We start from the raw sequence: 14698 nt of genomic DNA, 5'->3' as shown, positions 1-14698 counted from the left end.
CTCAAAATTTGATACTGTATTAAGACCTTTCCCTTTCCCTTGATTTTCTTTCGAGTCTTTATCCCTTGTTTTCTTTGCCTGCTCTGTGTGTGTGTGTATACGTGTGTACACTACAAAGAAATAATGAGTAGTAAGGAATTCAGTCAAAAACACTTTCAGGTGAAACTGGCAACTTGATCTGATACATGTTAAGCTTGCAAGCTGATGCACACCTACCTGAGAGTAAGTCTCAATGAACTTTTCTCCAGAAGAAAAAAAAACATAGGATCAGGGTCTTAGTTCAACCAAGGAGCTCTAATGTAGATGTACATTGGACATCTGGAGAGGACTAAACTGGAAACCCTTCTCTCCTTCCACCCCGACTGGCCGTTTAGGTTTCTGAAGCACTGAAGAGATTTGCAGTGAAAGTGACCACATCCAGTGTGAAGGAACGAAGAGACATCCTCAATGAACTTGCGAGATGCATCACTGGGAAAGGTATTCACATTGCACCACAGAAAGGCTCAGTCACTAGAAATCTCTGGGTGAAATTTGGCCCCTTCATTGCAAACTCAGAAGCAAAAAAAAGCTTGTTGTTTCATATCCATCTATTTCTACAGAATATGAAACAAAGTCCTGCAATCTGAAGATTCCCAGGGCAGCACACATTTTATAAAATGCACACATCAATACAAAGATCATTAAACCCTCTGCCTTGTTCCAGATCTTCCAGAAGGTGCCGTGAAGGGCCTCTGTAAGCTGTTCTGCCTCACCCTGCATCGATACAGGTAAGAGTGTGAGCTTGGAGTGTCAGAAGATATTCAGAAAAGACTAACCAAAATAAGGGCTTGTAACAGCTGCTCTCTGAGGAAAAGTTAACAATGTTTGGGGACATGAGGGAGGTGTTCTCCTCCCTCCCTCCCTCCCTCTGTGATAGCTGTTTATTGGCATTTTTGTTTGATTCATGTAAATCAAAGTTGAGAAACTTTTTTTTAATCTTGAGGGCCAGATTCTTTTTGGGGCAGCCTTCCAGGGGGCTGCATGCCATAGGTGGTGTCATGGACTGGCTGGATGCAGGGAAATGGTAGGAGGCACCAGATGGGAAAAAGACTCAGAGCCTGGGGATTGGTGGTGGGACAACAATGAGTGGTCAGAGGGAGAAGACTGGGAAGAGAATGTGTCGGAAGCTGAAGCGGTAACTGGGTTTAGTGAGCAGAAAGAGGCTGTGGCAGAGAGCAGTCCAGAAGTGGAGGCTGGAGAAGAGGAGGCCAAGAGGCAGAGATCAGACAGGCTGCTGAATAAGCCGGGGGTCTCCCCCTCCTGCTGCGACCAGCTCCCTTCCCCCTTGGTCACCCAGAACCAGAAGAGGTATGAAGAGGGCGGAGCAAAGACAGACAAGGTGGAGGAGACTCAGGGTGCTTGGGAATAACCTGGGGGAGGAGGAGTTTCAGGGAGCTGGCGGGGGGCGGGGGAGACCCCACAACTGCCTCATTGAGGCAAGACCTACTGGGAAGAGTTGCTGTGCTCCCTAAGCCTGAGCTGTTTTGTTTCTTTGAATAAAGAGTTAACTTCCCCAACACCTTGTGAGTTATTCCTGACCTATTCCCGACTCCTGCCTCGACAGGCAGGCAGAGCAACAAATGTGAATCTTACATTTGTACATTACACACGCTTGCATGCACCCTGCTCCATCCTCCATCCAGGGAAGCAAGAGGCATTATCAGAATTCAAGGGCATATTCCAAAGCATAGGCAAAAACACCCAAAGAAAGCAAAACAGAGCTGGTTTGATGGGTGTGGTCTGGGAAGAATATGGGGCCTGGTAAAAGTTTTAAGGGCCAGATAGAGAGGCTTGTGGGGGTATACATTTGACCCCTATGTCGGAAGTTCCTCATCCCTGATGTAAACATTTGCCATGCTCAGTGAAATAACTATTTTTAAAAGACTGCCTTATAACAACCCAGTAGTCGTCATTGTTTACCTAATTGAAAAATTACGTTACATGTCTTTCCGTTTCAAAGAGACATGGATATTGAGGTCCAATACTACGCAGATTTGTTTAAATTTTCCTTAATAGGTTAATCAGTTGAAACGTAGCTTGTTAATAATGTAGGCTGGCAGGAAGGTGCTTGCAACCAGAACCTTAAGGATATCAGCCGATTATTTCTGAAACCCTCCAATTTCTTCCCCCATCAGAGATGCAGCCTCCCACAGAGCCCTCCAGGCAGCACTTCAGCAGCTTGCAGAATGTCAGCCGGAAGCAACTGCCAAGAACCTTCTGCAGTCCCTGCAGTCTTCGGGGATCAGCAGCAAGTCTGGGGGACCCAGGTGAGAGTTGGAATTCAGTGCCATGGCATCTTCAGGAACCATTTCTTGAAAAGGTGGCTGTCTGCTTCCCAGGGCCCCTCCAGACACCCTCTTTATTGTGCATTTGTGACGATTTGCATTTGTAACGGTGCTGGGGCAGTTATTTGTGATTCCTGCTTTCAATGCTGTTTGCTCCTGCAAAAGCTTTTGGGTTGGCATGCTTCTTCATTTCCAATCACCGCATGCCTTGTAGCTTCCTGCTGAAACCTTGTAACTTATTATATCACAGATATTACAGGTTGGGAGTTTTTTGGCTCAGCTTTTGTTGCACTCAGGAGAGCAATAATATAACTCTTGAGTTGAGGCCTCATTTCCTTCTCGCTTTTTCTGTGGCAGCAAAAGCAGTGGATCTGCAGCATTGCAGGCCCTCTCCTGGACTTGCCTGCTCGTTCGTATCGTCTTCCCCACACATGAGAAGAGACAGGGAGAAACCTGGGAGAAACTAGTAAGAAACCTTGACCTCCACTTTTTGTTAATGCATCGTATACGTGTGTATTGCAAAGCAATTAAAATACAAAAATGAAAAGCAAAAATGGGAAAAATTACCCACACCCTCTGCATGAGATCCCAATCAGACATCCATTCAAGTCCACATCTTATATCCAGATTCCATAGGTCCACAAAGAATGGCAGAAAGTAAAGCAACCAAAAATGCTTGTATGAAGTATTTTATGCTCATTCTTCACTGTATACGGAATGAAGCAAAATGGCGCGGGTGGCACTGTGGTCTAAACCACTGAGCCTCTAGGGCTTGCCGATCAGAAGGTCAGCGGTTCGAATCCCTGCGATGGAGTGAGCTCCTGTTGCACTGTCCCAGCTCCTGCCAGCCTAGCAGTTCGAAAGCATGCCACTGCAAGTAGATAAATAGGTACTGCTGCTGCAGGGAGGTAAACAGTGTTTCTGTGCACTCTGATTTCTGTCATGGTGTCCTGTTGCACCAGAAGCAGTTTAGTCCTGCTGGCCACATGACCCAGAAAGCTGTCTGTGGACAAACATTGGCTCCCTCTGCATGAAAGCCAGATGAGCGCCGCAACCCCATAGTTGCCTTTGACTGGACTTAACCATCCAGGGGTTCTTTACAGAATGAAGCTATGTCAATCAACCATAAAGGGGTCCTTTCGTTCTGCACTTTGTGCCATTCTAATTTTATTGGTGTGTTCAACAAGTGCAAATTTCCATACTTTTTCATGCCAGTTCGTCGAAGAGACCCCATCCATACTTTTCTAGTACATAGTTACATTGGAGTTCAGCAACATCTGGAGGACCAAAGGTTCCTCATAATTTATACTGGTTCGTTCTCTCCTTTTTAAACAGGTGGAAGTTCAGTGTCTGCTGCTGTTGGAGGTTCTGGGTGGCTCTCGCAAGCCGGTGGTGGACGGGGCTGTGAAGAAATTGAACAGGCTGTGGAAAGAGGTGTCGTATACATCTTCTGAGAGCATGACACAGATTCTGAGTATTTAGGTCACGGGTGGCCAGCATGGAACCCTCCCGATCATTGTTGGACTGCAACTCCCATCAGCCCCAGCTAGCATATCCAGTAGTTGGAGATTGTGGGAGTTGTAGTCCAACAACATATGGAGAACCCCGTGTTTGCTACCCCCCAATTTGAGCTCCTTGAATTAGCTTCTTGGTTGTTCTGATTTGATGTCTTCTCCTCAGAACCCTGGGCTGGTGGATCAGTACCTCTCTGTTATTCTCAGCCTTGAAGCCAGCCAAGGCTACGCAGGCATGTTGGGCCTACTAGTGCAATTCTGCACCACTCAGAAAGAACTTGACGTCATTAACCGATACAAGGCAAGTACCTCAGGGCAGCCTTGGAGAAAGATGTGACTTGTTAGCAGGTTGCCAGCAGGGGCATGGATTGAGCTTGCACCCAGGGTTAGAATCAGCTGGTTGTGGGACCTTAAAGCAGGTTGTGGAGAAGTGGATCCAGTCAGTGGCTTGCATCCTTATCTCCCCAACCCACAATGCCGTCAAGTGACCTGTTTTTGCCCATGCTGATGATCAAGCAGATTGTTTGGGCTTGCATAGCCCCTTTGACTCAGCAACATCTTATAGAATTCCCTTCGTAGGGCAGGTTGGTGTGGCTGGGCCAAATTGTGGGGCGAAGGCAGGGAACTGGTGAGCCTTATTCGGACCGATTCTAAGATTTTGGACGGATTCTAAGAATTTGGAGGCTCTTTCTGGTGGGGGAGGTGTCAGTCCTGGGGGATGCTACCTTTTAATATCTGGAAAAGTAATGCACCTCAAGTTCAGAATCCTGTCTGTTGTACCAGTTGCATCAAGTACCAGTTGCATCAAGTACCAGAAATTCTTGCACACTTCTTTTTGGGGAAATAAGGATGGTGTTTGCAACTGTGTCTGTGAAGGGGGTGGGGGCTCAAGCAGCAGTGGGGTCCCAAGCCTCTAAGCAGATACTCTGTAGCCTTGGTGAACTGCTACAGCAAACTCTTGCTGTTTGTCCAGCGTAGTGGTATATTGCTGAATGATTATAACAGGTGTTCTGTCTTCTCTAGAGCGCCCTCCTTGATTTCTACATGAAGAACATCCTAATGAGCAAGACACGACCTCAGAAGCACCTGCTGGTGAGGGAAACTCCTAGCCTTGAGCATCTAAGGCTGCAATCCTAACTCCACTCACAGTGGGAGTAAGCCTCATTGAATTCAATAGGACTTACTTCTGTGAGCAGACATGGTTAGGATTGTGGCCCCAGTCAAAAATAGTTAGCTAGCTCACTGGGTCAAGTCTGCCACAGCAAACACAAAACAAGAGTATCTTGGTACAGTGGTGCCTCGCAAGACGAAAAGAATCTGTTCCGCGAGTCTCTTCCTCTTGCGGTTTTCTCGTCTTGCGAAGCAAGCCCATTAGCAGCTTAGCGGATTAGCGCTATTAGCGGCTTAGCGGGCTTAGCGGATCAGCTGATAAGCGGCTTAGCGGATCAGCTGTTAAGCAGCTTAGCGGATCAGCTGATAAGCGGCTTAGCGGCTTGGGAAAAAGGGGGGGAAAAGGAAAAAAACCCCGCAGGAACTCGCAAGACATTTTCATCTTGCGAAGCAAGCCCATAGGAAATTCGTTTTGCGAAGCACTTCCAAAATGGAAAACCCTTTCATCTAGCGGGTTTTCCGTCTTGCGAGGCATTCGTCTTGCGGGGCACCACTGTACTCTTTAAAGGCAAGCAAATTTATTGTGGTGGAAGGTTTCATGGCCTCGGGCCTGCTTTATCAGATGAATGGACTGTTTTCCTTAGTTGTCAGGCATACATACGGAGAAAAGGACTGGAAAGCCATGGAGTAAAGTGGCTATGAAATGGTTTCCAGCGTTTCTGCGCTTTGCTCAGCTTAATAATAATAAATAAGAAGAATTTTTGTATGCTGCTCTGCTTATCTGGCTGGGTTGCCCCAGCCATGCTGGGCACCTCCCAACAGAGTATTAAGAACACGATAAAATATCAAACATTACAAACTTTCCTAAACAGGGTTGCCTGAATACAGACGTTAGAAACAATCCTTACTTAAAAACAACACGTGGTCATAATATTGCATTTTGAATTTCTGTTACCTGCCCTGGGATTTTGTGAAGAGTGGGTAAAAAATCATAGTCGTCATAACAGTTATGCTAGGTGCCATCATAGTCTTCCTGACTTGTAAGTTAAACACCCATATTATTACTGACTGGAAGTCATTTTCCTGGATGGGAATTTGTGCTCTCCCTAGGTGACCAGGCAAGTGGCTATTTCACTGTTCTTTATTATTTAAGTTACAGGTAGGTAGCCGTGTTGGTCTGCCATAGTCAAAACAAAATAAAAAAATTCCTCCCAGTAGCACCTTAGAGACCAGCTAAGTTTGTCATTGGTATGAGCTTTCATGTGCTTGCACACTTCTTCAGGTACACGAAAGCTCATACCAATGACAAACTTAGTTGGTCTCTAAGGTGCTACTGGAAGGAATTTTTTAATTATTTAAGTGTAAATTGCCTTTGGGCGGTAGTTTGGAAGGCGATGAATAAATTGTAACAAGAGCAGCAATAGTAACATTTGCACTAAGGATCCCGATCCGTGTATTGCATTAAAGCGGGTGGGTTTCTTGCAGGACAACTGTGCCCCTCTGCTCCGCTATGTGTCTCATACTGAATTCAAGGACCTCGTCTTGCCAGCTTTGCAGAAGTCCCTCCTGCGGAGTCCTGAGAACGCAATTGAAAGTGAGTGGCCAGTGGAAGCATGTGCGGTGTGGGGGGGTACATTGCAAAGGAAGTTTGCACCAAGCTGATTTGTCAGCACCTGAGACCCACATAGTGGCTCTTCATTGCATGGGGGTCAAGAATGAGCTCCAGCTGGGTTAGAGAAGCAGCATTTGGTTCTTGATGTCCCTGTGTGGGTGGATCTGTTTTAAGTTTATGCAATAGGCCTTTCATGTTTTTGGGTTAAGGTACAGATTCTGTTTATCTGTGGGGGGAACATGTCCCATGCCGATGATGCATTGGAATTCTGTGTTTCATTGGATTACATAAACTCAGAATCTTTTCAAATGCCCTGTGCTTTTTTTTTTAATTCACAGTATTAAAAAGCAACTTATCATGTATACAATTCTCTGCAAGTAGATAACAACCAGGGGGTTAACAGTTTGCTGGATTGTTTCTCTCACACCCTAGTACACTGGTACCTCAGGTTACATACGCTTCAGGTTACATACGCTTCAGGTTACAGACTCCGCTAACCCAGAAATAGTGCTTCAGGTTAAGAACTTTGCTTCAGTATGAGAACAGAAATTATGCTCTGGCGGTACAGCGGCAGCAGGAGGCCTCATTAGCTTAAGTAGTGCTTCAGGTTAAGAACAGTTTCAGGTTAAGAACGGACCTCCAGAACGAATTAAGTACTTAACCCGAGGTACCACTGTACAGGTTTCTCATTTTTTAGGAAGCGGCATCTCAAGTGTCAGCTTCTTTGTAGTTCCCAGTTACTTTATTTTGGTTCTTGTGCATCGACCATGAGTGCTTCTTGTGTTCATGTCCCTTTTTTAGACTTCCCTTCCCACCTGGGTGGCTGCTGGGTGAGAGAACAGAATGCTAGGCTAGATGGGGCCATAGGCCTGATCCAGCACGTCTTATCTTACGGAAAGCTTGCTGTTGTGGACTCTCAGAGATTGGTCCCCGGCCAGCCTGTAAGCTAATGAACGGTAACACATTTCTCTCCTTCCTGTCTTCAGCTATCTCCTCTCTCTTGGCGTCTGTGACCCTCGATCTCAGCCAGTATGCTCTGGACATCGTGAAAGGTCTAGCTGGTAAGTTCCATTGTCTGCGCTTACAGAGGCCAGCAGAAATTTCCCTCTATTGCTGCTGCTCTTATCAGTACCATCCTGTACTGTTTTGAGAGTGGAGCTTTGTTATAGTGAGAGCAATTGAGAATGGTTTGAAGCACTTGAAGCCTGGTGGTTGTTTGCCATTCCAAGCAGGTGCTTTTTGGGAGGAGAGGGCGCTAGTCTTCAAGGAGAAGGAAGCAATGAGTAAGCGACCCAAGCTTTTCGTGATTGGCGGGGACCAATTTTTAATAGGTGGAGAGAACATTTAAAAGATAGGGCGTGTCTGTTTTTCAAAGAGGGGAACTAGGCTGCAGTAATCATGTCCATGTCTCTTATTCCCAACCCCAGTTGTTAGTAAAGATAACTGTAAGCTTCCATACAGCTCCAAAGATTTGAGTGTTTGTGTTTTGATTTTATAGGCCAGTTGAAATCCAACAGTTCTCAGCTGATGGACGAGGCTATTGTAGCATTGAAGAACTTGGCTCGGCAGTGCAGCGACCCATCAACAGTGGAGTCACTTGGGAGACACCTGTTTGCCATTTTGGGAGGTGAGTGGCTCTGATCATTCCCTTTTCTCGTGTCACTTGCACCTTGCCTGGGAGATAAGCAGTGTTAGTCCTACTCACAGTAGACCCATCAAAACTGACGGGCAGGTAACTTAAGTTCATAGATTTGAATGGGGCTGCTCTGCGTATGACTTAGGCTAAATTCACACCATACCTTTAAACTGCAGTGGTGTCACTTGAAACAGTCGCAGCTTCTCCCAAAGAATCCTGGTAGCTGTAGGTGCTGAGAGTTTCCAGGGGACCCCTGTTTCACTCCTAGAGCTGCAATTCCCGGAGTGGCTTAGCAACCAGTCCTCCTTTTCCAGGGAACTCTGGGAATTGTGGCTCTGGGAGGAGAACAAACTACAGCTCCCAGAAACGAAGCTGTGAATATGGCCTTAGTTGGATATCGCCCTCTGCCCTGTTTCGCAGTGCACCTAATCTCTGCTTGTGGTGTCTCAGTTGTGGGATTTGAGGAATGGCCAAGGTCAGGAGAGCTGGGAGCAGACTTAGTTGCATATTCCCATTCTACATCTGGCTTCAGAAACCTCATGCCTCTTCATGGTTCCTAGAAAGCCTTCCAAGGGGGCACTTTTGGTGGTGTCCCCCAACCCCCAAGATTTCCTGGTTTAGACATAATCGGACGCTGATTATGCAGCAGGTTTCTAGGCTTGTGCCCTAGTTTGCATGAAGAAGGGAGAGGCAAAGTTTTTCCCTGTTGGTACCCAGAGCTCATTAATATCTTGGCCTATTAAGCTGAGATGTGATTGTCCACATTCAGAGCATTAAAATTTGGGCTTTATGTCTTTTCAAACTTTGAGTCTACGGCTAACCCGCAATTCTTGTCGACAGGTGCCGAGGGAAAGCTAACAGTTGTGGCACAGAAAATCAGTGTCCTCTCAGGTAAGGGAAGACATCTTGGATTGCCTTAAAGTTGTAGTGAATGTTGGAAGATTCAGGACAGATGAAGTACTTATTCGCACAATGCATAGTTAAACTGTAGAACTGCTTCCTATGGGAAGCAGTGATGGCTGCCATCTTGGATGGCTTTGAAAGAGGGTTGGACAAATTCATGGAGGAGAATAAGGCTACAAGTTGGGCTGTTAGCCATGATGACTATGCTCTGGCTCTGTGGTCAGAGACAGTAAAGCTTCTGAATAACAAGTTGCTAGAGGGGGGAGAGTTCCTGAGCTTAGGTCATGCTTGCAGGTTTCTCAAAGGCAGCCAGGTGGCCACTGTGAAAACAGGCTGCTGGACATGATGGGCCATGAGTGTGATCCAGCAGACTTTAAAAAAAAAATTAAATAAGCTTTATTAATTTAAATTACACACTTACACAAATAATTTACAATCTCATACTACAAAAAGAAAATTAAGGAAAAAGAAAATTAAAGAAAAGACTTTTCAGTATGTTCCTGCAGATACAGAGTATTTTTCTTTCCTGCTTTCGAAATGCCAAAAGGAAATGTAGCTCTAACCAAGGGAGTTTTTCTGCTTTTAGGGATCGGCAGCTGTAGCCACCATGCAGTTTCTGGGCCTTCAAACCAAGTTGTAAGCGGAACTATAACAGAACTTTTCATCCCTTTCCTTCAGCAGGAAGGTAAGGTGTCTTATTTTGTTGCACACTGTCGACTTCAGTGATTGGAACGTGATTGTGAAAAGCACACTGTTGATTGACAGGTTGCTTTCTTTGCCCCAGTTTCTTTTCGTTTTCTCTCTCCTCAGTCCACGAAGGCACTTTGGTGCACGCCATCTCTGTCCTCGCACTCTGGTGTAATCGGTTCACCACCGAAGTGCCCAAGAAGCTGGTCGAATGGTTCAAGAAAGCCTTCAGCCTTAAAACCTGCACTTCCGCTGTAAGACATGCGTATCTTCAGTGCATGCTGGCATCCTTCAAAGGCAAGAAAGAGCCTCTTCTAGTTCCATTCCTGTGTCTGTGCAATCCCCTCCAATAGCAGGTTTTTGGGGAAAGGCCTCCCTGACTTCTCTTTCTGCTTCCACAGGCAACGTACTTATGCAGGGAGTAGACTTGCTGCCATTGCTGATGCAGACGGTTGAAAAAGCAGCAGCGCAGAGCACTCAGGTTGCCCTGGTGACGGAAGGCGTGGCAGCAGCCTTGCTGATTTGTAGGCTCTCGGTAGCTGATGCACAAATAGGTAAGGTCCCATGATGTTTAGAAACAAGTTGATGGGGTGAAGGAACAATAGGTACAGATGAACATAATTCAGGTGTCTCTCTTTTTCCTCTCTCTTCTCCTTGCCCACCCCTGCGGTCTTCACAGTTGTAAGATCTGGTACAGAATTATTACTCAGAGACAATTGTGGTGATTCACTTTCCTGCGTTCTGCACCTGTGGATTTATATATTTAGTTGTTACATTTTTCTCCCATCTTTTTCTCCAAGGAGCTCAAGGTGGCATACGCAGTTCTCTCCCCTGCCATCAATTAATCCCCACGACAACCCTGTGAGGTTGGTAGTTTAGGCTGAGAGGCAGTGGCTGTGGCCCAAGGTCACCCAGGGAACTTCATGGCTGAGTGGGGATTCGAACCCTGATCTCCTAGGTCCTAGTCCAACACTCTAACCACTACACCAACATTGGCTCTCATTGGATTGCAATGGCCTCAGACCATTCTCCCTCCCACCATCCATTTCCCCACCTTTCTATGGAAGTGTGGCACTGCCGATCAGCCATCTGAGATTCCTGCATCTCAGGAATTGGTCCTCTCCAATTCTATGATTCCATATGCCCTGGGTTGTAAGATTGATTGCAGTGTTTCATTCATTTTACTAGTTGTTTTGGGTTGTATCCAGCACAGCTGTTTCATTTACACAATGGAACTTCCCCCTCCTCTTCCGTGGTTGGAGCAGATTTTGGGGGCACGCAGGGGAAGAGTAGAAGGAAAAGGGGAAATCCCATTATGCAAACAATACACTGTTTTTGCAGTGTTGGATACAACCCTTTGTTTTTTATCAATGTGTTTTTATTTTTGCTTATAGTACTGTGTTAATAGAAAAAATAAAGTTTTATTGTAAGTAAACCACTTAGGATCTTCCATGCTAAGTGGTATATAAATATAGTAAATAATAGGGTATAGCTTTCTTTATATAAGCAGTGCCTGCAGGGCTGGTTGCCTCCTCTTCTTTTTGTTATCTACATGGCCACAATCTCTTTCTTTTCCGCTCCAGAGAACAAACTGAGCAGCTTCTGGCCCCTCGTTCTGGATGAGAAAAAGCAGATTTTCACTTCTGAGAAGTTCCTGCAGTCTGCATCAGAGGAAGGTGAGCTGGATGCCTTTGCTTTAAGGGGTCATCCTCAGGTTTTGCAAAAGGGTTTCCTAAGATGGACAGGCTTCTGTATTTTGGAGCTTTGGGGCACTTTTTGTTCTCCTCTTCTACTGCTTGTAGGCAAAGCTGAGTGAGGCAGGTTAGTCTGCCTTGTGGACAAAGAAGATGGGATACTAACTTTTGCATCTCTCCTTAGTACACTTGCACAATGGATTGTGTTGCCCAGGTCTTTGCTTGTAAAGGCTTAATACGCACAGTTCTGCCTCTCTTGTTTCTTTGTTCTTTGGGATCAGATGTCTTTTTTAGTTAATATCTTTAGCAAGAAAAAATCAACTGAAAACATATGGGAATACTGATAACATCATAGTAAATTAAACACAGTGTAAGGTTGTACATTGTCATGAAGCATATTATTCTGGAACATCACAAAAAAATCCTCAGTCTTTTCATAAACTTATTGGATCCAAAAGATCCAGTCCTTTATGATGACGATAAAACTAAGCTGCTATAAAAGAATACATGTAAATCAACCAAGTGCCTCTTTTTTAATTTTTTTGTTTTTAAGTTATTTGAATATTGTGCCTACAATATCTTAGGCAAACCTTTTGTAGCTGTTAAGTTGCTTTTTTTGAAAGGAAAGCTGTGATTCTCTTGGGGAAATGACTTTACGATTGTGATTTACATGCAAGGAAAGGTATGGTGAATGCAACAAGGCTGGTTTCCACACCTTTTGTGTTTTTCCTCCCCTCCTGCAGCAATGTGCACAGTTCTGCAGCTGACAGAACGCCTCCTCTTGGACCATGAGCATCGACTACCTGGTGCTAAAGTCCAGTACGTATAGCTTGGTCTCCTTCTCTTGCTTATCATCAAACTCTTGAACCTTCCTCTGAGGGTGAGGGCACCCCCAGAACTTTGCACAAAAGGCTGGTATGCTTTGGGTCATGATCACCCTGTTGTTGACTGCTTGCCTCCTCCCCATACCGAATCAGACCATTGGCCCATCTAGCTCAGTACTGTGTACACTGACTGGCAGCAGCCTCTCCGGGTTTCCTGTTGGGACATTCCCAGCCCTAGATTGAACATGGGACCTTCTGCATGCAAATCAGATGCTGTGCCCCTGACGCATGGCTCTCCTCCCTCCTATCTCTCTCTCTCCTTCCCCTCTACCTTTTTTTCTTGCTTTCAGGCAATATCACAAAGCCCTGGCTGCAGTCCTCCTCAGCCGATCATGGTGTGTCCGAAGGCTCGCCCAGCAGACTGTGAGGAAGCTCCTGTCTTTGCCCAGAGGGTTCAAGTTGGCTTATGGGCTCTTAGAAGAGCTGAAAGTAGTGCTCAGTTCTCACAAGGTAAAGTCCATACAACTTTTGGGACGAGGTCCAGCCTTTTAAAGCCCTCCATCCTGAGGTCCATGGAGGATAAGGCTAATATCCACGATGGCTAGGTTCTGTCTCCGCTGCTGGAGGGAGCGTACTTCATGGGGACGCGGGTGGCGCTGTGGTCTAAACCACTGAGCCTCTTGGGCTTGCCGATCAGAAGGTTGGTGGTTCGAATCCCCGTGACAGAGTGAGCTCCCGTCGCTCTGTCCCAGCTCCTGCTAACCTAGCAGTTCGAAAGCACGCCAGTGCAAGTAGATAAATAGGTACTGCTGCGGCAGGAAGGTAAATGGCGTTTCCTTGCACTCTGCCTTCCGTTATGGTGTTCTGTTACCCCAGAAGTGGTTTAGTCCTGCTGGCCACATGACCCGGAAAGCTGTCTGTGGACAAACGCCAGCTCCCTCTGCCTGAAAGCGAGATGAGCGCCGTACCCCATAGATGCCTTTGACTGGACTTAGCCGTCCTTTACCTTTTTTACCTTTACGGGGGTAAAATTTACATCCATTGCTTTGCTATGCAATATTGTGCAAGAGAGGGGATTGTTTTTGTTGCATTCAGGTCTGGTTTGCAGGCTTCCCATAGACATCGGCTATTTGGATAATTTAGACAACAAGACTGTAAAGGAGAAAAAAAAAGAAAACCATCCGTAAAACATTGATAATCCAGACATATTAAATACATAAAACATCTAAAAGATCCATTAGCCACCATTAAGTACAATTAAGTAGTTTTAGATTTGACTTTAAAAATCTTGGCTAAATAACCCTGAAACAATCTCAGTAATTTTGGGTAATACCCTCAGCAGATAATTGGATTACAAATTCTTTGCAAGTAGATAACTTTGAGCTTCAGTGGAGTTGCCAGTTGATGGGGACTACAGGAGGGGGAGAGTGTTTCTGATGCACTCAGGTCGGGTCGCGGGCTTCCCACAGACATCCGATCGGCCACTATGAGAACAGGATCCTGGGCTGGATGGGCCTTTTAGCCTGATCCAGAAGTCAGACTCTTGCTGCATTCGGGTGTGCTTTACTCTACAAGACTTGGATCGACCTTGCTCTCTCTACACTCCAGCACTTGTCTTACTATTGCATTTATATTCATGATTCGTCAGGTACTGCCCACCGAGGCCTTGCTCACCGAGACAGGAGAGCTGTCGGAACAAGGAAAGACCTACATCCCTCCTCGTGTCCTCCAGGAGACGCTGTGCATGATCTCTTGCGTGTCAGGGCTGGAAGGCGATCCAGAGGAGAAGGAAAAGTTAGCCTTGGAAATGTTGCTAGTAAGCAATCACCCTTCTCTAGGTGAGTAGGAGAGGGGAAAGCTCCCAGTATGTTATTCTTTGAAGGAGAACTACTTGAAAATGGTACAGATGGTATTTAACTCTGAGTAGGCTTGCTAAGAGGGGACGCGGCTGGTGCTGTGGGTTAAACCACAGAGCCTAAGACTTGCCGATCAGAAGGTTGGCAATTCGAATCCCCGTGACGGGGTGAGCTTCCGTTGCTCGGTCCCTGCTCCTGCCAACCTAGCAGTTCAAAAGCACGTCAAGTGCAAGTTGATAAATAGGTACCGCTCTGGCGGGAAGGTAAACGGCATTTCCGTGCGCTGCTCTGGTTCTCCAGAAGCGGCTTAGTCATGTACGCTGGCTCCCTCGACCAATAAAGCGAGATGAGCGCCGCAACCCCAGAGTCGGCCACGACTGGACCTAATGGTCAGGGGACCCTTTACCCTTTACCTTTAGGCTTGCTAAGATGTATAATAAGACTGAATCAGGTAAGTGCTGGATATGCAAAGAGGTGGAGGGAACGTTTTTTCACATGTGGTGGACTTGTAAAAGGGTAAAAGAGTACTGGGAAGTAA

At 46.1% G+C, this 14698-nt stretch overlaps 2 protein-coding genes across 2 annotated transcripts in view; one reads left to right on the top strand and one right to left on the bottom strand.

Annotated features, from left to right (window-relative positions):
- SRRM4 (serine/arginine repetitive matrix 4) overlaps nt 1-14698 on the bottom strand; it is a 345117-nt gene that overhangs the window by 48368 nt on the left and 282051 nt on the right. The gene's annotated exons all lie outside the window — the stretch shown is intronic.
- The window catches only part of GCN1 (GCN1 activator of EIF2AK4), a 66868-nt gene that overhangs the window by 2649 nt on the left and 49521 nt on the right, over nt 1-14698 (top strand). The window contains exons 2-19 of the mRNA XM_083589551.1: nt 375-477; nt 704-767; nt 2175-2306; nt 2682-2790; nt 3660-3758; nt 4005-4139; nt 4862-4930; nt 6434-6542; nt 7547-7621; nt 8059-8187; nt 9037-9087; nt 9686-9784; nt 9910-10083; nt 10188-10340; nt 11370-11462; nt 12224-12299; nt 12655-12814; nt 13953-14142. Coding sequence (XP_083445677.1) covers nt 375-477; nt 704-767; nt 2175-2306; nt 2682-2790; nt 3660-3758; nt 4005-4139; nt 4862-4930; nt 6434-6542; nt 7547-7621; nt 8059-8187; nt 9037-9087; nt 9686-9784; nt 9910-10083; nt 10188-10340; nt 11370-11462; nt 12224-12299; nt 12655-12814; nt 13953-14142 — 2020 coding nt within the window. The remainder of the gene's footprint in view (nt 1-374; nt 478-703; nt 768-2174; nt 2307-2681; nt 2791-3659; nt 3759-4004; nt 4140-4861; nt 4931-6433; nt 6543-7546; nt 7622-8058; nt 8188-9036; nt 9088-9685; nt 9785-9909; nt 10084-10187; nt 10341-11369; nt 11463-12223; nt 12300-12654; nt 12815-13952; nt 14143-14698) is intronic.

This window comes from Podarcis filfolensis (genome assembly GCF_964270895.1).
Source record: "Podarcis filfolensis genome assembly, chromosome: 16".
NCBI lineage: Eukaryota > Metazoa > Chordata > Lepidosauria > Squamata > Lacertidae > Podarcis > Podarcis filfolensis.
This window is presented reverse-complemented; position numbering and strand designations above follow the sequence as displayed.